Raw genomic sequence first — 25,578 nt, 5'->3', positions numbered from 1 at the left:
CATGCAACCGCAAGGCACTAGAGAGCAGTGCGTACGGCCCAGTAGATCACTGGGGCAGAACTCCCTGCCATCCAGGACCTCTATACCAGGCGGTGTCAGAGGAAGGCACAAAAAATTGTCAAAGACATAGTGGCATAGTGTGTTCTCTCTTGTACCGCATGGCAAGCAGCACCGGCGCGTCATGTCTGTGACCAAAAAACACCTGAACAGCTTCTACTCTGAAGCTATAAGACTGCTGAACAGTTAAATGGCTGCCAGGACAATTTACATTGACACACTTTATTATTTGTTTATCCATCCATCCTAATGGTTTTGCACTGATTGCCTTGCACTGGCTCTATGCCAGCGTTTCCCAAACTCGGTCCTTGGGACCCCAAAGGGTGCACGTTTTGTTTTTTGCCCTAGCACGACACAGCTGATTCAAATAATCATCAAGCTTTGATTATTTATAAATCAGCTGTGTAGTACTACAGCAAAAACCAAAATGTGCACCCCTTGGGGTCCCAATGACAGAGCTTGGGAAACGCTGCTCTACGCACACTCACTAAACTCTAGCCACACACACACTTTACATAGTGCCTTCTGAAAGTATTCAGACCCCTCGCTATGAGAACGAAGGAATTGTCCACAGAGCTCCGAGACAGGATTGTGTCGAGGCACAGATCTGGGGAAGGGTACCAAAAAATATGTCTGCAGCATTGAAGGTCCCAAAGAACACAGTGGCCTCCATCATTCTTCAATAGAAGAAGTTTGGAACCACCAAGACTATTCATAGAACTGGCCGCCCGGCCAAACAGCGCAATTGGGGGAGAAGGGCCTTGGTCAGGGAGGTGACCAAGAACCCGATGGTCACTGACAGAGCTCTGGAGTACGTCTGTGGAGATGGGAGAACCTTCCAGAAGGACAACCATCTCTACAGCACTCCACCAATCAGGCCTATATGGTAGCCACTCCTCAGTAAAAGGCACATGACAGCCCACTGAGTTTGCCAAAAGGCACCTGAAGACTCTCAGACCATGAGAAACAAGATTCTCTGGTCTGATGAAACCACTCTGTCCTGAATGCCAAGCATCATGTCTGGAGAGAGCGTGGCATCATCCCTACGGTGAAGCATGGTGGTGGCAGCATCATGCTGTGGGGATGTTTATCAGCGGCAGGGACTGGGAGACTAGTCAGGATCGAGGGAAAGATGAACGGAGCAAAGTACAGAGCGATCCTTGAAGAAAGCCTGCTCCAGAGCGCTCAGGACCTTAGACTGGGGTGACGGTTCACCTTCCAACAGGACAACGACCCGAAGCACACAGTCAAGACAACACAGGAGGACAATCAATCAATGCTCAATCAGGACAAGTCTCTGAATGTCCTTGAGTGCCCAGCCAGAGCCCGGACTTGAACCTGATTGAGCATCTCTGGAGAGACCTAAAACTAGCTGTGCAGCAACGCTCCGCATCCAATCTGACAGAGGTTGAGAGGATCTGCAGAGAAGAATCTCCCCAAATACAGGTGTGCCAAGCTTGTAGCGTCATACCCAAAAAGACATGAGGCTGTAAACGCTGCCAAAGGTGCTTCAGAGTACTAAGGTTCTGAAAACCTGTAAATGTGATTTATTAAATGTTCATAAATTTTTTTTTTTTTAAGTGCAATAATGTCTAAAAAACTGTTTTTGCTTTGTCATTATGGGGTATAGTGTGTAAACTGATGAGGAATAAAAGCAATTTAAATCAACTTTAGAATAAGACTATCGTAACAGTGGAAAAAGTCAAGGGGTATGAATACTTTCCAAAGGCACTGTACACTGCTGATACTGTGTTAATTATAAATCCTGATTGCCTAGTCATGTTTACCCCTACCCACATGTACGGTACCAGTCAAAAAAGTTTGGACACCTACTCATTCAAGGGTTTTTCAAAATATTTACTATATTGTAGAATAGTGAAGACATCACAACTATGAAATAACACATATGGAATCATGTAGTAACCAAAAAAGTGTTAAATCAAAATATATTTTATATTTGACATTCTTCAAAGTAGCCACCCTTTGCCTTGATGACAGCTTTGCACACTCTTGGCATTCGCTCATCCAGCTTCACCTCGAATGCTTTTCCAACCGTCTTGAAGGAGTTCCCACATATGCTGAGCACTTGTTGGCTGCTAAGCCCTTCACTCTGCGGTCCAACTCATCCAAAATCCATCTCAATTGGGTTAAGGTTGGGGGATTGTGAAGGCCAGGTCATCTGATGCAGCACTCCATCACTATCCTTCTTGGTCAAATAGCTCTTACACAGCCTGAAGGGTGGGATTGGTCATTGTCCTGTTGAAAAACAAATGATAGGTGGGGCTAAGCGCAAACCAGATGGGATGGCATATCGCTGCAGAATGTTGAGGTAGCCATGCTGGTTAAGTGTGCCTTGAATTAAAAAATAAATCAATAAAATCACAGACAGTGTCACCAGCAAAGCACCCCCACCTCCATTCTTCACGGTGGGAACCACACATGCGAAGATCATCCGCTCACCTACTCTGCGTCTCACGAAGACATGGCGGTTGGAACCAAAAATCTCCAGTTTGGACTCAGACCAAAGGACAGATTTCCACCGGTCTAATGTCCATTGCTTGTTTTTCAACCATGAAGGCCTGATTCATGCAGTCTCCTCTGAACAGTTGATGTTGAGATGTGTCTGTTACATGAACTCTGTGGAGCATTTATTTGGGCTGCAATTTCTGAGTTAACTCTAATGAACTTATCCTCTGCAGCAGAGGTAACTCTGGGTCTTCCATTCCTGTGGCGGTCCTCAGAGCCAGTGTCATCATAGCGCTTGATGGTTTTTGTGACTGTACTTGAAGATGCTTTCAAAGTTCTTGAAATGTTCCGGATTGACTGACCTTCATGTCTTAAAAGTATTTGAGCCGTTCTTGCCATAATATGGACTTGGTATTTTATCAAATAGGGCTATCTTCTGTATACCACCCCTACCTTGTCATAACACAACTGACTGGCGCAAACGCATTAAGGAAATAAATTCCACAAATTCGCTTTAAAAAAAAGCACACCTGTTAATTGAAATCAATTCCAGGTAACTACCTCATGGAGCTGGTTGAGAGAATGCTAAGAGTGTGCAAAGCTGTCAAGGCAAAGGGTGGCTACTTTGAAGCATCTGAAATATAAAATATATTTTGATTTAACACTTTTTGGTTACTAATAAAGAATACTAATAAAGAAAACCCCTGGAATGAGTAGGTGTCCAAACTTTTGAGTGGTAGTGTACATACAGTATTATCTCGTACCCCTACACATTGACTCGGTACTGGAACTCCTTGTGTATAGCTTCATTTTATTGTTTCCCAGTTTTTAAACAAATATTTGTATTACTTTTTAACTCTGCACTGTTGAGAATGGGCTCTTAAGTAAGCATTTCACTGTAAAGTCTACACCTGTTGTATTCGACGCATGTGACCAATAACATTTTATTTTGATCTCCACTGAGGGATTCCTTCATGCAATCACAGACAATGACCTCATTACAGACCAATAATTGACCCGCTCCAATCCAGAGGCTTCCTGTTTACACTGGCTATTAGAATAATCGAATCAGAGACCAATCAAATCCAATTCACCGCCAGTGTTGGAGGTGGTGGTATGGAATACACTGAACTCAAGATACCAGGAACACACCTTTAAACACAAAGTGTATTTTTTTTATTTTTTTATTTTACCGTTATTTTACCAGGTAAGTTGACTGAGAACACGTTCTCATTTGCAGCAACGACCTGGGGAATAGTTACAGGGGAGAGGAGGGGGATGAATGAGCCAATTGTAAACTGGGTATATTGAGGACTACAAAACAAACAAGTCACCAATGTACCATCCCGATATCAGGTATAAGATTTACAAAATGGTCAGACAGGAGCACTACTCACACGGGCCTGCAGATGACCAGGTCTCCTTTGTTGGTCCCGTAGGCCAGGCCCATCCCCGGGTCTGGAAGCCATCTGGCTGAATTGATGCTGACATGCCGCCGCTGGTCCGGAGCCATGGGGTAGACCACGTTGAACACCATCTAGGGAACAATTGGAGAACGCAGACAAACAATCATAAACGTCAACATAAACGTCAATGTCCCTGCACATTATAAATATGGTATTGGAACGGACACTGTATATAGTATCCTTACCAATTGTGTTCATATTTCTTATGGGTTTTTTTTATACCAGAATTACATTGTTATTGCATTGTTGGGTTTTGAGTTGGCAAGAAAGACATTTCACTGTACTTGTGACATTAAAACGTGAAACTAAACAAATGCACAATGAAGTGAACCCTTTGGGTATGGGTAAAAGCTATGTCGGCTAGTCGTGCTCCAAGTCCCTCTACAAACCTGGGTTGTGTTCATTAGACACCAAATAGACAAACGGGGAGGGATTTACCTGGACTCATTTAATAATTATCCAAAGGTTGCCATAATGACCACCACCCCGGTAGTATCAATTTGTGGTACTACCCTTCTCCCTCACTGTTGACCTTCACGAATATACGTTAACATGTAACCAGCGAGCTGGTCTTTTCCCTGCATTAGGGGGGTCTTTCTGTCTGTCTCACCCTGATGGAGGTCTCTCCACCGTGGGGCTGCTGCAGCCGGAACACTTGCGCCACCATGTGGTCAGTGGAGGGATGCAGCAGGATCCTGCGGGAGGCCAAGCCCACCATCACGTAACAGCCCATGGGAGACAGGCTCACCGAGATGGCATTGGGACCTGTGGGAGGATGGAAGACAAATGTTAAGACTGACAAGGTTAGGCAAGACTCTCCTAGGATATTATTGTCCTGTAGTTAAGGTTCACCATCTATAATATTCTGTTTAGTGCACCAATTGTACTAGATTCAATGTTTCAGATTCTCTAGTTCAGTTGTTTCCCAAACCTCTCCTCGACTACCTCCTACAGTTCAACTCATTTAATGTATTCCAGAACTAGCACACCTTATTCAACAAATGAGATGATTAGGTTGACCAATTGAATCAAGTCTGCCATCACTGGACTACCTCAAATAAGTGGATTGGCCGGGGGCACTAAGAGGAGAGGTTTGGGAAACACTTCTATAGCTGTATCCTGGAGGTCAAGTCCCTGACGGCAAGACGTCCTCTACTACGTGACAAGACTTACCAAATCTTTTGGTGTAGAGCACCTCCCCCAGGTTGTGAGGTGCCAGGGAGTACACAGCCAGGATGCCCTCGTCAGGGAAGCCCCGCTGGCTGCTGGGTATAAACACTGCCAGGAGCTGCCCGTCCGCCGAGATGTCACAGCTGGCATCGTTGTAGATCTTACAGTTTGGCACCAGCACATTCACAGAGGCTGGAGGGGTGGCAATAGACATACACAAACAGGCAAACACACACAATGTCAATAATACAGTAGACCTCTAAAGTAAACGCAATCAGAGAGGCAAACATGGCTGTTCAAACAATAGCCGAGCTGGGACCGGTTTAGGAGGATCTAACGTTACACAACTTTCAAACAGAAATGTATTGTGTAGAAATGATAAGATTGTCTGTCAGATAGAATAGAGAATAGGGAATTGTGTCGGCTTTGCAATGTTCTGAAAGTTTTACATACCGTTGCTGATCTCAGGTAGATCAAACTTGGTGAAGTCCCACCACTGCAGCCGGTAGGTGGTGTTGGCTATGTTGCTGGCCACCGCCGACTGGCCGTCCCCGATTGAGGCACCTGAGAGAAATTTGGTCAGTGGATAGGCTATTGAATGTGAAAGAGGAGTAGTGTCTACCACTATTGCAGATAACACAAAATGGATAACATTGAGATGTATGAGAGCAATCAATTAGTTAGTTGTTGCCCACTTGAATTGTACTGGCTTGGATATTCTATTTTACACCTTCGTTCCACTAACAAAAATGGATGGGTAATCAGGCCAGCGAAATACAGCAGTAGCGTGAAAAGGGCATTGCAGCGCACTCCTTTTACAGTGATCACATCCATACAGGACAATTTAACCACACTAAGCGGAGTGTACTCTAGTGAGCCAATCTTGGTTAGTACCTGCTAGGACCCTGTTGACAGAGGAGTGGGTGGCCAGGCCAGGCTGTCCCCTCTCATGGAAGATTCCAGCGTAGGGCAAGTACTCAGGTAAAAGAAACCGCCGAGGAACGAATCGCCCCAGTGAAGGCGCAGACATCCTGGCGTTGCGTGGTGTTCGGTGCCTCGTCCTGTCTCCGTTGTCACTGTTAAAACACACACACACAGCAGTTATTGGGAGAAAAAGAGGCTGTTGGGTGAAATGTGTGGTGAAGCTGAATGCTCAAAGTAGGATGACTGTACTCCAGGCCTGGGCAATTATTTTCCATGGAGGGCCACAGAATATATTTTTGCCATCACGGGCCAGAATCACATTACATGATTATACTTAATGTATATGACTGACAGATACATCTACTGTAAATCATTATTAAACAATCAGCACCACGGAAAGAACTCTTGTTAACGGGTATGCACAAAAACACAAGAGAGAGAGCTCAACATTACATTTTAACTTCTCAATCAGTGTGAGGAGTGAAGTCTCTGATGGGCATTGACTAGAGCAGTGAAGTCAGGTATAGTTTCTGAAGTCACTATGCGCTGGATTGCTGAGAGGTGAGATTCAGTAAGAGATGATCTGTGCCTTGACTTGTTATATTTCGTCACTGAAAATGTCTGTTCAAATACATAGGTTGACCCAAACAGTACAAACACGAGTATGACTCCTAATCTTTGGAGAGTTTTGTTCATAGAGATGCATAGAACCTTGTCAGTGACATCAGAGAACTATTCAAAACAGTTCTCCAATCACTACATCAGACTGAAGATCGATAAGCTCAAGTTGCAGGTCAGTGGGATCGTTATCCACATTGAAGGTGAAAGGAGAGGAAACCAACAGCATGTCATTTTCCAACACTTTGAAATCCTCAAAACGACAAGAAAACTCACCATTCAAAGCACGCAGCAGCGATATATACTTATCCCGCTGGTCAACTGATAGGGAACAGACTAGTAGTGTTGGAAGGTTGGTGAGATTGTTGGCTTCTACTTGGCGTGTCAGGAGGAGTAATTTTCCCTTGAAGGCTTTGACAAGGCTGTACATCTGATGTGCAAAAAGGCCCTTCCCTTCTAGTTTGGAATTCAGTTTATTCATGGGGGTCAATGATGTCCACGGTGAAGGCAAAAATCAGCCACCCATTCTTTATCTTGCAGTTGAGGGAAATCCACATATTTTCCTTTCATTTACAAAAACTCAGCAATCTCTGACTTCAGCTCCCATACACTTTTAAGCACCTTCCCCAAACTCAGCCATCTCACTATTGTGTGGAAGGGGAAACCTGCTTGACCGACTCTCTTCAGACAGTGAGACAAACTGCCTGTGGTTTAAAGATTTTGCTCTTATGAAGTTTACCACTTTAGTGACTGTATCCACAACAAGGCTCATTTTCAGAACACATTTATAGTACCTCCTGATGAATAATCCAATGCAGGAAAATCATTTTCTGATCTGGTTTCAGCTCAGCTACTTGATCTTTTATCCTTTTCAAAAGGCCAGCGTTTTTTCCTGTCAAGTTTGGGCACCCATCAGTGATCACACTGGATAACTTTTCAAAACTCGGTCCCAGCTTTGCCACACACTTATTAATCTCCAACAATAAATATTTCCCTGTGGTTGTGCTCTTCATTGACTGCACTGAAGCAAGCTCCTCTGTAATTTCAAAGTCTGGGATTATGTCTTGTAATAATATCAACTGTGCCATGTCACGCGCATCACTGCTCTCATCCAGGGCCAAGGAGAAATAGGTGAAATCCTTTATCCTTTTCCATATTCTCTGTGATGTTCATCTTGACAAGGAAACATTTTCAAAGAGCTCTTTCTTGTCGGGGCAAAGTATGGCTGCAAAGTCAATTAAACATTCTTTAATGAAGCAGTGGAAGTTAAATCACTACACAAAGGCGAGTATTCATTGGGCTTTTCATTTGAATAACAAATACAGAATTCCACTGTCCAGTGTGTGTTCTTTTTCCCATCTTAATCTTTGATTTTTATTTGCCAGTCTGAGATATGGCTTTTATTTTGCAACTCTGCCTAGAAGGCCAGCATCCCGGAGTCGCCTCTTCACTGTTGACATTGAGACAGGTGTTTTGCGGGTACTACTTAATGAAGCTGCCAGTTGAGGACTTGTGAGGCGTCTGCTTCTCAAACTAGACACTAATGTAGTTGTCCTCTTGCTCAGTTGTGCACCAGGGCCTCCCACTCTTTCTATTCTGGTTAGAGCCAGTATGCGCTGTTCTGTGAAGGGAGTAGTACACAGCGTTGTACGAGATCTTCAGTTTCTTGGCAATTTCTCACATGGAATAGCCTTCATTTCTCAGAACAAGAATAGACTGATGAGTTTCATAAGAAAGGTCTTTGTTTCTGGCCATTTTGAGCCTGTAATTGAACCCACAAATGCTGATGCTTCAGATACTCAACTAGTCTAAAGAAGGCAGGTTTTATTGCTTCTTTAAGCAGGGACAACAGTTTTCAGCTGTGCTAACAAAATTGCAAAAGGGTTTTCTAATGATAAATTAGCCTTTTAAAATGATAAACTTGTATTAGCTAACACGTGCCATTGGAACACAGGAGCGATGATTGTTGATAATGGGCCTCAAAGCCTATGTAGATATTCCATAAAAAAAGTATTAATATTATTATTTTATTTTTTTATCAGCTGTTTCCAGCTACAATAGTCATTTACAACATTAACAATGTCTACACTGCATTTCTGATACATTATGTTATTTCAAATCATTTTTTTTTTTATAGCTTTTCTTTAAAAAAATTTTTTTTTTTTAAGTGACCCCAAACTTTTGAACGGTAGTGTATATATAGTGTAAGTCCACGACACACACCATTGGTTGTGTAGATCCACAAAAAAATTCTTCCATATGATTTACCATGCTAATGATTTCTAAAAAGATGGGTTGGGACATCTCCTTATCCCCTCCTCTACTTATCTCAACAGAAAACCTTGAGATCTAAAAACAAAAAGATTTAACCTCTACGGGATGGGTGTTCCTAAACCGGGACGGTTGTTGCTAACGTGCGCTACTGTGACTAGAATGACGTACACAACAGCCAACCTTCCGGGACATAGACCTGTCTTATATGAAAAAAAAAAAAAAAAAACATGCTATTGTTTGAGGAGCGCACTAAAAAACATTTTTTTTTGCACGCAACTGGTTTGATACATTCACCTCTGAAGGTAAATAATGCACTTATTACATTGTGTAATCTTGCTCTGATTTGTCATCCTGAGGGTCCCAGAGATAAAACGTAGCATAGTTTTGTTTGATAAAATACATTTTTATGTTCAAATGTAGGAACTTGGGTCCACAGTTTGACCCCGCTGCTGTCTCTGGCTCCACACCCACCCCGCCCGGCCATCTAGATGTGTGAAAGTTAGTGTATAAGCTAATGATCCATCATGTATGACATTCCCTGGGAGTGTGTCAACTTTCATTTTTTATAACCATAGCATTTTTGTATGTTCTCTATAGTTATGTACTTGAAAATTTATCAATTGACCAATTTGGCACATTTTGGCAAACTATGTAATTCTTCACTGGATCAGTCTGAAACTGCACACACTGCTGCCATCCGGTGGCCAACATCTAAATTACACCTAGACTCCTATCCGAAAGTATGGCCTGTCTCTTGCATTTTTTTGGTATTATCTTTTACCAGATCTAATATGTTATATTCTCCTATATTAATTTCTCATTTCCACAAACTTGAAAGTGTTTCCTTTCAAAATGGTATCAAGAACATGCATATCCTTGCCTAAGGTCCTGAGCTACAGGCAGTTAGATTTGGGTTTGTCATTTTAGGCGAAAATTGAAAAAAGGGTACGATCCGTAAGAGGTTTTTAAGAGTAACTAATATCCCATTAAGAGGCCAGGATGGGTTGCACCAACTCACTCTAGCTCTTCAAAGTCCACGTCGCTGTTCTCCATTGCGGCCGAGGGGTTGCCGGCCGGGCTATCCGACGAGGAGGATAGGGTCCTCAGACGGTTCTGCTGGTAGCGCAGCGAGCGCTGGCGGATACTGTCCCGCCTCGACAGGTACTGGATCATTCTCTGTGCGTAGTACGCAGCCGGGGACAACCTGCAGGAGAAACAACGACAGAGAGAAGAGTTCAATGGGGGGGGTTACAGATCTAGGGTTCATACTATACTGAACAAAATGCAACATGAAACAATTTCAAAGATTTTACTGACTTACAATTCATATATGGAAATCAGTTAATTGAAATAAAATAATTAGGTCCTAATCTATGGATTTCACATGACTGGGAATACAGATATGCATCTGTTGGACAGATACCTTAAAAAAAAAAAAGTAGGGACATGGATATGCAAACCAGTCAGTATCTGGTGTCACCACCATTTGCCTCATGCAGCACGACATCTCCTTCGCATAGAGTTGATCAGGCTGTTGATTGTGGCCTGTGGAATGTTGTCCCACTCAGAAGCTGTGTGAAGAGTCTGGATATTGGTGGAAACTGGAACACACTTTCGTACACGTCGATCCAGAGCATCCCAAATATGCTCAAAGAGTATGCAGGCCATAGAAGAACTGGGACATTTTCAGCTTCCAGGAATTGTGGTGATAGCGGCGAATGAATGGCACGGCAATGGGCCTCAGGAGCTTGTCAAGGTATCTCTGTGCATTCAAATTGCCAGCGATAAAAAGTAATTGTGTTAGTTGTCCATAGCTTATGCCTGCCCATACCATATAACACTACCACGGAGCACTCTGTTTACAACGTTGACATCAGCAAACCGCTCACCCATACGACGCCATACACGTGGGTATGCGGTTGTGAGGCCGGTTGGACATCCTGCTTATTCTCTAAAACAACGTTGGAGGCGGCTTATGGTAGAGAAAATAACATTAAATTCTCTGGCAACAGCTCTGGTTGACATTCCTGCAGTCAGCATGCCAATTACACGCTCCCTCAAAACTTGCGACATCTGTGGCATTGTGTGACAAAACTGAACATTTCCGAGTGGCCTTTAATTGTCCCTAGCACAAGGTGCACCTGTGTAATGATCATGCAGTTTAAATCAGATTCTTGATATGCCACACCTGTCAAGTGAATGTATTATCTTAGCAAAGGAGAAATGCTCACTAACAGGGATGTAAACAAGATTTAAGAGAAATAAGGTTTGTGTGTACGGAAGATATCTGGGATCTTTTTTTTCAGCTCAAGAAACCAACACTACATTATATATTTTTCAGTGTAGGTTGGCAAAATTACATTAACTTTCTCAAAATTCCTGAGTTTAAGAAATCCTCTAACTTGCATTTTTTGTTAAACCTGTGAACTTTTGGGAAAATTGCTGGGATTTTCTCAACCGTACTTTAAAACTGTCAACTTTGTTTCGACAGAACCTCTAACAAAACGGTGCACCTGGAGGGGTTTTATCCTGTCAAACACAGTACACGTTCATTAGAGGTGAGATTGGTTTGGGGGCTGGTACCTGGCAGGGTCTGGGTAGATGGGGTGGTCTCTGGATCCTCCCATGTCATAGCGGGAGAGAGAGAGGAGGGAGGACTCCAACAGCCTCCTGTGAACAAACACGCCAAGCAATGGATCAGCGTTTAATCTCCTCTACAAAAGGGAGTCCATTTGTTTTATACAACTATTTGGACAATATACAGTACCAGTCAAGGGTTTCTTTATTTTTTACTATTTTCTACATTGTAGAATAGTGAAGACATCAAAATAATAATAACAACACATACGGAATAATGAAGTAACCAAAAAAGTGTTCAAAATATATTTTATGAGATTCTTCAAAGCAGCAACCCTTTGCCTTGATGACAGATTTGCACACTCTTGACATCCCCTTAACCAGCTTCATGAGGAATGCTTTTCCAACAGTCTTGAAGGTGTTCCCACAAATGCTGAGCACTTGTTGGCTGCGTTTCCTTCACTGTGCAGTCCAACTCATCCCAAACCACCTCAATTGGGTTGAGGTCGGGTGATTGTGGAGGCCAGGTCATCTGATACAGCACTACATCACTATCCTTCGTGGTCAAATAGCTCTTACACAACCTGGAGGTGTGTTTTGGGTCATTGTCCTGTTGAAATACAAATGATAGTCCCACTAAACGCAAACCAGATGGGATGGCGTATCGCTGCAGAATGCTGTGGTAGCCTTGCAGGTTAAGTGTGCCTTGAACTCTAAATAAATCAAAGGCAGTGTCGCCAGCAAAGCACCCCCACACCGTCACACCTCCTCGCCCATGCTTCACAGTGGGAACCACACATGTAGAGATCATCCGTTTACCTACTCTGCGTCTCACAAAGGCAAGGCAGTTGGAACCCAAAATCTCAAATTTGGACTCGACAGACCAAAGCACAGATTTCCACCGGTCTAATGTCCATTGCTCGTGTTTCTTGGCTCAAGCAAGTCTCTTCTTATTGGTGTCCTTTAGTAGTGGTTTCTTTGCAGCAATTCGACCATGAAGGCCTGATTCACGCAGTATCCTCAACAGTTGATGTTGAGATGTGTCTGTTACTTGAACTTTGTTAAGCATTTATTTGGGCTGCAATTTCTGAGTTAACTCTAATGAACTTATCCTCTGCAGCAGAGGTAACTCTGGGTCTTCCTTTCCTGTGGCGGTCCTCATGAGAGCCAATTTCATCATAGCGCTTGATGGTTTTTGTGACTGCACTTGAAGGTGCTTTCAAAGTTCTTGAAATGTTCCGGATTGACTGACCTTCATGTCTTAAAAGTATTTGAGCCGTTCTTGCCATAATATGGACTTGGTATTTTATCAAATAGGGCCATCTTCTGTATACCCCCTACCATGTCACAACACAACTAATTGGCTCAAATGAATTAATGAAAGAATTAACAAGGCACACCTGTTAATTGAAATGCATTCCAGGTGACTACCTCATGAAGCTGGCTGAGAGAATGCCAAGACTATTCAAAGTTGTCAAGGCAAAGGTTGGCTACTTTGAAGAATCTCAAATATAAAATATATTTAGATTTGATTAACACTTTTTTGGTTACTACATGATTCCATATGTGTTATTTCATCGTTTTCACTTATTATTCAACAATGTAGAAAACAGTAAAAATAAAGAATAACCTTGGAATGAGTAGGAAATACTGAGAAAAGCAGACCAGTAGTTACTTGCTGTAATGTTCTTATAACAGAGAGGATCACTAGCTAAAGTGAGCCGAGTTGTGGTCAGTAGATAAAACTGAAGAAAACTGTTTGAAACAGCGAGGTACGATCCAAGCTCGTTCAATAAGAAACGTTCATTTGAAAACATATTGCTACGGTGTGCACTACTGAGCACGACCCTGGACTGAGCAAAAAACACCACTGTAGAGACTACCAAGGACTTTCTCATAACTCTACCTCCTCAGAGAGTCCTCGTCTGGGTTATCCACAGGCATTTCCTGGCTTAAGGCCTCTGGCGGTGCATCGGCAACGGTGGAGCGGCTGGAGACGGCCTGGCGGTAGACGCGCTCCCACTGGCCCGTCTCCTGGTTGTACACCAGGCCCACTGTCTGCTCACCGGGCTGGGCAGTGGACGACGCAATGGTGGGGAAGGGCATGGCCGCACCATGAGGGCCTGGGGAGGGCTGCCGCTCGCTGGGCTCCGGGGGCTGGGTTACCCTCCTCTCCCTCTCTGGTGGCTGGGGTTGGGGCTCCCGCCTCTGTGGTGACACATGGGTCTCTTCATAGGCAGGGCTGGTCGGCTGCTGCCAGGGAGAGCTGGAGCCCTCCTGGGTGGAGACAGCGGAGGTGGACGAGGCTGGGCTGGTGCGCTCCCAGCGTTGGGAGTCGTGGTTGAAGGTGAGCAAGTTGTGGCAGGCCCGGCAGCGGTTCAGTTGGCCCCGAGAGGAGTGAGCCGCATTGGAGGGAGGGGGGTTGTTCTCGGCTGGGGTTGGTGGGGGTGGCTGGGGCTGATAGTGGGAGGAGGAAGGCCTGGGTCTCTCCGAGTCCATGTTGTTGTTGAGCAGCTCCTGCGTCTGATCCTGGCCGCCCTCCCCTCCCCCGACGCCCCCCAGCGGCGACTCCAGGTCCTGCATGCGGTCAAACTCCATGAAGTAGCGGCTCAGGTTGCACTGGAGCACGTTGCGGAACGAGGTCGGGTTGCTGCGCGTGCCGTCCCAGAAAGGGTGGTGCCCGCTGCTGGTGCCCGCCCCTCCACCACCTCGCTGATTGGCCACGGGGCCAGAGCCCGGTTCAGAGCTTGACTGCGTGGGGAAACCCCGTCCCTCTGTGGCGGAAGTGTAGACAGGGGACTGGGAGGAGCCGTCCTGCTGCCGGAGCACTGACAGCAGGCTGACGGAGGACGAGCTGGTTCGGGGGGGCAGCATCCCACCCCCGACACCACCCATACCACCTCCCCCGCTCACCCCACCTTCACTCCCTCCAGTCCTGCTCTCTGAGCCTCTCATGTTCAGCAGGCTGCGTGTCCAATCGGGTCCGGGCAGTGGGCGGGAGGGGGGTTGGTGGCTGGTGGGTGGTGGCGGAGGCTGCTGGCTCAGGGGCGGGCTGGCCACGTGGGCGGTAGGCACGGCACGGTGCAGGGAGCTGCCAGCGCTGTAGTAGACCGTAGTGAAGGCAGAGGGCCGCTGTTGGGCCCCACCGGGATCTGAAGGCTGTCGGGGCTCCGTACGGGCTGAGGAAAAGGTGGAGGCGTGGGGGGCCGGCTGAGGGTGCTCAGGGAGGACCACAGGCCTGGAGGAGGGCCCCTCGCCCAGAGAGGGGCTGCGGTTGGCTGTGCAGCGGCTGCATAGGCACACCATGCCCAGGTGCTGGGTGCAGCCCGGGAAGGGCAGTCCACGGTCCTGCGAGGCTGGGTACTGGCCCAAAGGCATGCTGGGGGGCTCGCCACTGCTCTCCCCGCCAGGGCGGGACGCATCCCCCCCGGCCTGCGCTCCCGAGGAGCGTGACGAAAGGATGTGCAGGAAGTTGTGGAGGATGGGCGTGCGGCGTACAGGCTGGGAGGGCAGGAAGGAGCGCTGGCGGAAGTGGGGCATCTCTACGCTGTCCATGGGGACCTCTGAGTCATCATCATTCTACAGGACATAATACGTCAGATATGAGGGTAGACATGTTGTATGTTTTAGCGTGCAGTCATGTTTAAAAGGCTTTGAGAAGATTAAATTTCTAGACAGAAAACTGTATACAGTATAGTGCAATTTTGTTGTGATAGGAGAAAATAACTCACCTGCTGGTTGGAGGGGTTCACAGTAGCAGTCAGAAGATTGTGCCCCAAAGGATCAAATCTCACCAACCTAAAAGAGAAAACAGCAGGGTTTTCCATCAACTCAAAATATATTCTAATCATAGCAATATCATATTATAATGATACAACATTTACGCTACTGTGGAATTGTTCCATGTGAAAATGAAAAATTGTTTCAAAAATATGTTTTCCTGAAATCAAAATTATAGGAGAAAGGGACGACCATCCTACTCAGTGAAACTATATATAAATAAATAAAAGTTATCGATTATGTAAACTAAACATATTCATGTCACCAAATACCTGATTTTTTAACTGTTTTTTGGTCTAGCCGGAGGACAGACATTTTTTCCATTCTCCTCTGGCTACATCGACTTTAATACAAAACCTAGGAGGCTCGTGCTCCTCACCCCCTTCCATAGACCTACATGGTAATTATGACGACTTCCGGAGGACCTCAAACCAATCAAAGTTTAGCAGTATGAACTAACATGTCCATCCAATCAAAGGATCAGTGAATTAACCTAGTACTAGGCATGTGCGATTTAGAAGCTTAGTGAGTTGAGACAGTTTATAGTTGAGCGTTTTGGATTATTCCATTCAACTTTTGTGCATCTAGACCCGTCTTTTCAATGCGATCTTCGTATTCTGATAGCAGAAGTTGCATTTAAGTCAAGTGTAGACTAGTTTTTCCAATGCCTCTCAAAGAAGGGCACTTATTGGTAAATGGGTAAAAATAAATTGAATATCCCTTTGAGCATGGTGAAGTTATTAACTACACTTTGGATGGTGTATCAATACACCCAGTCACTACAAAGATACAGGCGTCCTTCCTAACTCAGTTGCCGGAGAGGAAGGAAACCTCTCAGGGATTTCACCATGAGGACAATGGTTACATTAAAACAGTAACAGAGTTTAATGGCTGTGATAGGAGAAATCTGAGGATGATCAACAATATTGTAGTTACTCCACAGGAATAACCTAAATGACAGCGTGAAAAGAAGGAAGCTTGTACAGAAGGGCTGCCTAACCCGCTTCCTGGAGATCTACCGTCCTGTGGGTTTTCAGCCCAACCCTAATTTAACCCACCTGGTCTACTTATTAGCTGCTCAACAAGACCTAGACTATCTGAATCAGATATGCTAAATTAGGCTTGTACTAAAAACCTACAGGACAGTAGATCTCCAGGAAGAGGGTTGGGCAGCCCTGTTGTACAGAATGCATCCTGTTTGCAATAAGCTACTAAAGTAAAACTGCCAAAAAAAAAAATGTTATGTCCTGAATACAAAGCGTTATGTTCACATTTTCAAGCACAGTTGTGGCTGCATCAGGTTATGGTAATGCTTGTTATGGTAATGCTTGTGATCAGCAAGGACTAGGGATAATTTTTGTATTATTTATACAAAAAGAAGCGGAATAGTGCTAAGCACAGGCAAAATACTAGAGGAAAACTTGGTTCAGTCAGACTGCCAACAGCCTACTTTCAGTAGGACAATAACCTAAAACACAAAACCAAATATACACGAGTTGCTTACCAAGACGACATTGAAAGTTCCTGAGTGGCCTAGTTACAGTTTTGACTTAAATTGGGTTGAAAATCTATGGCATGACTTGCAATGACCAACAACTTAACAGACAAATGTACAAATATTGTATAATCCAGGTGTGCAAAGCTCTTATACACTTACCAAGAAAAACCTCACCGCTGTAATCTCCGCCAAAGGTGATTCTAAAAATGTATTGACTAAGGGGTGAGAATACCTATCTAAAATTTGATCTGTATTTCATTTTTCAATAAATGTGCACACATTTCTAAAAAACATTTTTTCACTGTCATTATGGGGTATTGTGTGCATATGGGTAAAAAAAAAAGATACATTTTGAATTCAGGCTGTAACAAAATGTGGAATAAGTCAAGGGGTATGAATACTATCCCACTTTATATACATTGCATCCAGAAAGTATTCCGACATTATGTTACAGCCTTACTCTAAAACGTTTATTTGTTATTTTTTATGTTCCTGTCAATCTATACACAATAAAAAAAGCGTAAGTATTCAGATCTTTCACTCAGTACATTGTTGAAGCACCTTTGACAGCGATTACAGCCTGGAGTTTTTTTTAGGTATGACGCTACAAGCTTGGCACACCAGTATTTGGGTAGTTTCTCCCATTCTTCTCTGCAGATCCTCTCAAGCTCAGTCAGATTGGATGGGAAGCATCGCTGCACAGCTATTTTCAGGTCTCCAGAGATGTTAGATCGGGTTCAAGTCCAGGCTCTGGCTGGGCCACTCAAGGACATTGAGACTGTATGTACATACAGTTGAAGTCGGAAGTTTACATACACTAAGGTTGGAGTCATTAAAACTCATTTTTCAACCACTCCACAAAATTCTTGTTAACAAACTATAGTTTTGGCAAGTCGGTTAGGACATCTACTTTGTGCATGACACAAGTAATTGTTCCAAGAATTGTTTACAGACAGATTATTTCACTGTATCACAATTCCAGTGGGTCAGAAGTGTACATACACTAGGTTGACTGTGCCTTTAAACAGCTTGGAAAATTCCAGAAAATTATGTAATGGCTTTAGAAGCTTCTGATAGGCTAACTGACATAATTTGAGTCAATTGGAGGTGTACCTGTGGATGTATTTCAAGGCCTACCTTCAAACTCAGTTTCTCTTTGCTTGACATCATGGGAAAATCAAAAGAAATCAGCCAAGACCTCAGAAAAACAATTGTAGACCTCCACAAATCTGGTTCATCCTTGGGAGCAATTTCCAAATGCCTGAAGGTACCACGTTCATCTGTACAAACAGTAGTACGCAAGTATAAACACCATGGGACCACGCAGCCGCCATACCGCTCAGGAAGGAGACGCGTTCTGTCTACTAGAGATGAACGCACTTTGGTGCGAAAAGTGCAAATCAATCCCAGAACAACGTCAAAGGACCTTGTGAAGATGCTGGAGGAAACAGGTACAAAAGTATCTATATCCACAGTAAAACGAGTCCTATATTGACATAACCTGAAAGGCCGCTCAGCAAGGAAAAAGCCACTGCTCCAAAACCGCCATTAAGAAGGAGAAATGCCCTCTGATCTGATGAAACAAAAATAGAACTGTTTGGCCATAATGACCATCGTTATGTTTGGAGGAAAAAGGGGGAGGCCTGCAAGCCGAAGAACACAATCCCAACCGTGAAGCATGGGGGTGGCAGCATCATGTTGTGGGGGTGCTTTGCTGCAGGAGGGGCTGGTGCACTACCACAAAATAGATGGCATCATGAGGTAGGAAAATGATGTGGATATATTGAAGCAACATCTCAAGACATCAGTCAGGAAGTAAAAGCTTGGTCGCAAATGGGTCTTCCAAATGGACAATGACCACAAGCATACTTCCAAAGTTATGGCTTAAGGACAACAAAGTTAAGGTATTGGAGTGGCCATCAAAAAGCCCTGGCCTCAATCCTATAGAAAATGTGTGGGCAGAACTGAAAAAGCGTGTGCGAGCAAGGAGGCCTACAAACCTGACTCAGTTACACCAGCTCTGTCAGGAGGAATGGGCCAAAATTCACCCAACTTATTGTGGGGAGCTTGTGGAAGGCTACCCGAAACGTTTGACTCAAGTTAAACAATTTAAAGGCAATGCTACCAAATACTAATTGAGTGTATGTAAACTTCTGACCCACTGGGAATGTGATGAAAGAAATAAAAGCTGAAATAAATTATTCTGACATTTCACATTCCTAAGACAGGGAGTTTTTACTAGGATTAAAATGTCAGGAATTGTGAAATACTGAGTTTAAATGTATTTGACTAAGGTGTACGTAAACTTCTGACTTCAACTGTATCAGTCTTTCCGTTAGGAAAATGTGGCGCCAGACATTTGACCTGCTGCATGTTAATTTACTGGACCCATATGCATTGGGTGAGTAACCCGATTAGGGCGTCCACCCACGGTACTCAGAATGACAGCAAACATATAGATGATGGTAATTCATCTTAACAGCACATGCAACATCTTACCGAAATTCTGATGCGCAGTTTGAAGATGTTACATTAACTTTCCACGTTTACCTTCTCAGCCAACAAGAGATTAATAAACAGCAAAACCACTACCCTATGTCAATCTAGTATCCCCAATAGTAGAAACGCTTACCTATTCTATTAGTCAGCTTGTGGAATGATAGAACCCAAATTCATACAACCAGTATATGAAAAAGAAAAAGGCAATGAGGCTGACGCAGCAGATCAGATGGTTTAGCCTAAAAATGTTGATAAACTATCTTCTTCACATTATAAGCGCAGCAATGCGCATACTGCAGTAGGCTACGCACAAATGTTTTTTCCATTATGCAATTTGCTGGAAAACGCTGTTGTCAAAAGCGCACTGCACATGCAAGAGGTTTCATGTGACCTTTAAAAATGTCAATATTTTCATCTATGGAAGATCTAAAGATGCAACAACTAGCATGGGTTGCTAATATGACTAGGATTGTGCCTTTGCCTACTTGACAATGAAAGGAAGTTGAAATCCAATCGGACATGGAACAAACATGAGAGAAATAGGCTACTTGTTTCAATGACATATGGAAGGAAGTCTTTATAAAAAATAATTGCCTCAACGTTTATAGAAATAGATTTTGGCTATAGGCTACTTTGAAGCAAGGTAAGACATGCCTCACAAAATGAAGTAAAACATTCTGGTTTCACACAATTAAGTATATATTTTCAAAATGTGTACTGCCTCCAGTTCACATTGCAAAGTGTGACGCGCTGAAGCCTACTGTTGCCTAATGCCTATGCACTTGAATGGCAAGCGCATTTCAATTACCAGTTGAGAAATAAAAATAGTAGCTCTTTAAATTGTGGCCATCAAAACTGTTTTTTACATGTGATTGCATTTAGAATTGTGCGCAATGATTGGGCATATAAAAACATGTTTCACTCCAGCAGCAACAGGAGCAGTAGCAGCAGCTCTCTCACTGTCTGACAGATTTTCACTCAAACTAGGCTCTTTATCTGTATGCTGTACGCCTGTGATAAATAAGAATCATAAACGACCAAATGAAAACACACAAGCACCAATATAATTATGCAAATTAACCTATAGAACAGAAAAGCATGACCGATCAAATGCATTTACATCGACTAACTGGTATTTCTATAAATTAATAGGCTAAAAAGCATTATATTGCAATGGGCTTTTGTTATTCTCCAGGACAATTGGCCGAGGCCAATTTTGTTTATTGCCTTTTTATTCGTTTTTATAATCACCCAAAAGCCAGCTATTACGGGCTAACGGAAACCCAGAGAGAGAGCGCGAAAGTATGTAGTATATATCCAGCCCTCCATCGATCTCTATGGTCTCTCACCTGACTCTTTCAGTCTCGCTGCCGGTTTTGACCACGGCAAAGGGCTCGGGCCGGCTCCAGTCCCAGAAGTGGAGCTCGTTATTGGTGGCAATGAGGAGGAGCTGGGCAGTGGGGTGGAAGGCTAGCGAGGCAATGGCCACGTTGCTTTCCGTGAACCAGCTCTCACTGCCACCCTGCAGAAACAAACACAAGGGGATTTAATACAGAAAGAAACAAGTAGGATACAGCAACAGTGGATACAAACGCTTGCATGATCTTTATGGAATGCAGATTCCTGTCAAAGGGGTTTATCAACTAGACTACCAATAGCAACACAATGAAGATAGACACGTTTCCTTATGATACCTGGAGTTGGACAGTGCCCTGGGGGACAACTCAACATTTACTTCTGGCGAAGACTGTGCTGTGTATGCAAGTCTTACTATCTAACATAGCAAAAGAATATACCTATGCAACTTGGCAAGCGGAGACCTGAAACTTGTGTCCTATTTTATTTTAATAGGGGTCTGTCTGTGTTTAAGAGAAGGCACCACTTACATGCAGGTCCCAGATGCGGACCTCTCCGTCAAGGCACCCGGAGGCCACCAGACCTGGGATGGTAGGGTGAAAGGTCACGCACCAGGGCGTGCGGCGGTGGCCTACCAGCGAATGCAAGCACTTTCCAGTCTTCACCTCTGTGATGTAGATGTTGTGATTGACATGAGTGGAAGCCATGAGGGTCCTATCAAATTGGAGATAAGGGGGGGTAGAGTAAATGTTACAGCTGCTATGCCGCTTAAGGAAGCCCTGCCTCAAATGCTCTCATGAATCCATTCGTGCGGCCGGGTCAGTTGAGTTCCTTACCGGTCTGGGCTGAAAGCCAACAGGAACGTCGAGCGAGGGCTGTCTGGCAGCTCCACTTTCTGTGTAAGGGCAACAAACATTGCTTAACGCCTTACATGGAGGTAGCACACGCATTATTAAATGCACAAATCATAGTATAATTACATATATTCAAACAGACAGTTTTTTTTATCTTAACACTTGAGTGAAATTGTGATCCATCAACTGCATATTATTAGGGATTTTGAAGAACAACTCCCAAAATAGACTATAGATGGTAAAGATCAGCACAGGGCATTGTTTCCATGGTGACGAGTTAAAGCCAATGGTATGTTGTTCCAGATCAAAATGACTACTGCAGCAGGTGGGCAGTGAAAGTAGTGAGAGGTTGATAGCCTCCTACTACTCCATATCTGTTGAAACCAAAGCAGTTTTGACTAATCCTTTGACTGGGATAGTGTGCTTCTTTGGCTTTTACCTGACTCTGCCATTTCATCCAGCGGACCTTCTCCTCCACCAGCTGCTGCAGGAGGCGCTTGGAGCCAAAGGCCTGTGAGCCGCGCTCCCGGCTGGACAGGATCCGCACAGAGTTCCTCTGATGACGAGAGGCCATGGTGGTTCTCCTCCCGTATGGGGCCGGGGCCACACCACCACTCTGCCACTGGCCTCTCTGGCTGCTCTAGGGACAGTCACTTCTGCTGCCGCCACTCGCTCGCCATGCAGAGTCTAGGCTGGGGAGGAGAAAAGAAAAAATGGGAAGAGAGGGCCAAGAACAGAAGATAGTAGTTTAGTTTTGGTTGGCATAGGTTTTGCACATGGAAGTAGTTGATGATTGAAAAATTTGTTTGACAGACTACATTGAAGATCATGAGGGTGTGCTGTGTTGGCCTAGACATGATATAATCTGACAGCTAGAAGCAGCACTACCAGTGAGTGCTATAGAACTACACTGAACAAAAATATAAAATGCAGGACCTGCACAGCCAGCTTCTTCAACTGCGGGATCGTCTGAAACCAGCCGCTCGGACAACTGATGAAACCGAGGAGTATTTTTGCTTGTAATAAAGCCCTTTTATGGGGAAAAACTGAATCTGATTGGCTGGGCCTGGCTCCCCAGTGGGTGGGCCTGGCTGCCAAGTGGGCAGGCATGCCCTCCCAGGCCCACCCATGGCTGCACCCTTGCCTAGTCGTGAAATCCATAGATTAGTGCCTAATGAATATATTTAAATTGACCGATTTCCTTATATGAACTAAAACTCATTAAAATCTTTGAAGTTGTTGCATGTTGTGTTTATATTTTTGTTAAGTACATTTAGGGGATCGGTACTAAAATATCCTGTGTCCTTAAATAAGAACATCCAAGCTTGCAGCTCTCTGGCTGGCCTACATGTGCAGCCAAAGTCAAGATCTCACATCTGGAAGGCTGCCAAAATGTTGCACTCTTAAAATGTTGTCATATTTTGGTCACAAATTGGCAAAACACCACAGGCAATGCAAAACAGCACTGCTTTGCACCCTCTTAACAAGCCTTGTTTAACTTGGGCTTGGTTAACCAAAGGCATTTTAAACAAGGGGAAAATTTCTCCAACACTGGAGCGGGAGATTTTCCAGTAAATAAAGATGACCAACAAGAGTCATATTAGGAAAACACAATCCTTGGCAGGCGGTGCCACATTATTTTAAACCATGACGGGTGGGTCTAATTGCAATTCTAAGTAAGACAGACGTCCAAAACGGATCCAAACATGGATCATCACTGCGGTATGCAATTTTCATCAAGTCGCTTTCCAGAACGCCAATGAGTGATGTTTCATAAGCTATCCCTGTGGCTTGACTTAGCTCTACATTACAATCTAAGAAGAAACTGAGTGCGAGTCTATGGTGCAGTCACAAAGAGACTCTGAAAAGCCTGTATGTGGTCAAAATGTAACCAAATACACAGCAAGCATATTATTATGCACCTATGTTATTGCAACTCCAATGCTGTTATTCTAAGAATGCTAAGTGATAACAACCATGTCATATGCAGAGAACTATTTATTGAAATAGTTGTGTAGTGCTAGGGCAAAAAACAAACGTGCACCTCTTGGGGTCCCCAAGAACAAGTTTGGGAAACGTTTATTAGGTTAACACTGAGTGCACAAAGCATTAGGAACACCTGCTCTTTCCATGACAGACTGACCAGGTGAACGCCGTGATCCCTTATTGATGTCACCTGTTAAATCCACTTCAATCAGTGTAGATGAAGGAGAGGAGACTGGTTAAAAGAGTGTATATGTGTACCATTCAGAGGGTGAATAGACGAGACAAAATATTTAAATGCCTTTGAACGGGGTATGGTAGTATCTGCCAGGCGCACCGATTTGTGTGTCAAGAACTGCAACGCTGCTGGATTTGTCATGGTTAACAGTTTCCCCGTGTGTATCAAGAATGGTCCGCCACCCAAAGGACATCAGGCCAACTTGACAACTGTGGGAAGCATTGGAGTCAACATTCCTGTGGAACGCTTTCGACACATTGGGGCATGGACTCTACAACGAATTGCGGCTGTTCTGAGGGCAAAGGTGTTCCTCATGTTTTGTACACAGTGTGTGTCCATATTCATAGACTGCTGAAATACATTTTTAAATAAGTCATACTAGGTGGCTGACAAACAGCTTGAGTTTACCATGTACTGTTACCTAGCTACGATAACTTCACATAAGAAATAGGATTTTGGCAAACTGATTAATATAGCTAGTTAGCTAAAACCACTGCCTTAACAAGAACGTTAGCTTGATAGCCAACTCAAGAAAATGCGTCTGAAACAGCTACGACTAACCAGCTAGCTAATTAACATTAGCAAATTGGCAAGCTAGTTAACCATCTAACGTTAGCCAAAAACATGTAGCCAACATTAGCTACTAACGTTACTAGCAAATGTGAGCTATCTAGAAAGCTAAGTAGCTAACGTTAACATTCGGTAGGCAAACAACCAACCAGAAACCCAGCTAATGGTACCGGCAAATGTTTTCATAGCTATAGTAACGTTGGCTAATTTGTCAGTGTAGCTACCCAACGAACCCCGATAGCTAGCTAGGTTAACCCGCTAAACTTGGTAACTAGCCAATAGAGAAAAAAACTTGCTATTAAGTTGGCTAATAGCTAATCCTTGCTGCCAGTCCCGGATACTGTATTAGCATAACTAGCGAGCTAACGAGCTACTGTAAAGAACAAATCCAGCGATACAACGTTAGATATGACACAACAGAAACAAACTGCTTATATTCTGCAGAATCAGCTAACGACTGAGTCAAGAGGCCATTGCCTACCTTTCTTTCTTGTATTCTTGTTGAAATGTGTCATCATAGGCGTAGCTAACCGTTAGCGTAGCAAGCAAAAATGTACGGCAAGTACTAGCTTGCACCACTTGTCTTAGCCTTGACACATTAATGAATTGACCAATATCAATCTATGATAATTGCGATTGATCACATTCACATCCTCTGATAAATCTATTTCATCATATTATCCTGGCATAGAGCAAATTCATTGTGCTAGCTATCCGTCTACTGCGTAGCTAGCTTCCCAGAGATGTGTGTCGTGAACAACATTTTTAGCGTGAGCAACAATAGTGGCATCGGCGGTTCGCCTTCAATATAAAAGTCCCCCATTGAAACTGATAAAAATAATAGAGGAATCATGCCACAGTTGTACTAGATTAATCAGAGCTTTCCAGCCCTGTTCATGGGGAGCTACCATCGAGTAGGTTTCCCCTCCATCCCTAACTAACCTGATTCAGCTCATCAACCAGCTAACTATAACAATCGGGTGCTCTAGATTAGGGTTGGAGCTCTCCATAAACAGGAGAGCCCTAGACTAAATAATGATCTGTTGAATATAAACTATACTGGTCAAAAATATAAACGCAACATGCAACAATTTCAATGATTTTACTGAGTTACAGTTCATATAAGGAAATCAGTCAATTGAAATACATTTTTTAGGCCTTAATCTATGGATTTCACATGACTGGGCATAGGCCCATCCAATTGGGAGCCAGGCCCCCCCACTGGAGAGCCAGGCCCAGCCAATCAGA

At 44.0% G+C, this 25,578-nt stretch overlaps 1 protein-coding gene across 1 annotated transcript in view; it reads right to left on the bottom strand.

Moving 5' to 3' along the window:
- Positions 1-25,161, bottom strand: part of ambra1b (autophagy/beclin-1 regulator 1b) — a 44,020-nt gene extending 18,859 nt beyond the window's left edge. Inside the window, exons 1-14 of the mRNA XM_071326716.1 lie at positions 24,812-25,161; positions 21,979-22,231; positions 21,522-21,580; positions 21,216-21,399; positions 20,679-20,851; positions 15,284-15,350; positions 13,459-15,131; positions 11,559-11,645; positions 9,994-10,179; positions 6,054-6,235; positions 5,613-5,723; positions 5,163-5,351; positions 4,600-4,754; positions 3,921-4,060 (exon numbers count right to left, since the gene is read on the bottom strand). Of these exons, the coding sequence (XP_071182817.1) occupies positions 3,921-4,060; positions 4,600-4,754; positions 5,163-5,351; positions 5,613-5,723; positions 6,054-6,235; positions 9,994-10,179; positions 11,559-11,645; positions 13,459-15,131; positions 15,284-15,350; positions 20,679-20,851; positions 21,216-21,399; positions 21,522-21,580; positions 21,979-22,113 (3,341 nt within the window). The 5' untranslated portion in view covers positions 22,114-22,231; positions 24,812-25,161. The remainder of the gene's footprint in view (positions 1-3,920; positions 4,061-4,599; positions 4,755-5,162; positions 5,352-5,612; positions 5,724-6,053; positions 6,236-9,993; positions 10,180-11,558; positions 11,646-13,458; positions 15,132-15,283; positions 15,351-20,678; positions 20,852-21,215; positions 21,400-21,521; positions 21,581-21,978; positions 22,232-24,811) is intronic.
- Positions 25,162-25,578: the final 417 nt, after the last annotated feature.

This window comes from Salvelinus alpinus, chromosome 9 (assembly GCF_045679555.1).
Source record: "Salvelinus alpinus chromosome 9, SLU_Salpinus.1, whole genome shotgun sequence".
Lineage (NCBI taxonomy): Eukaryota > Metazoa > Chordata > Actinopteri > Salmoniformes > Salmonidae > Salvelinus > Salvelinus alpinus.
This window is presented reverse-complemented; position numbering and strand designations above follow the sequence as displayed.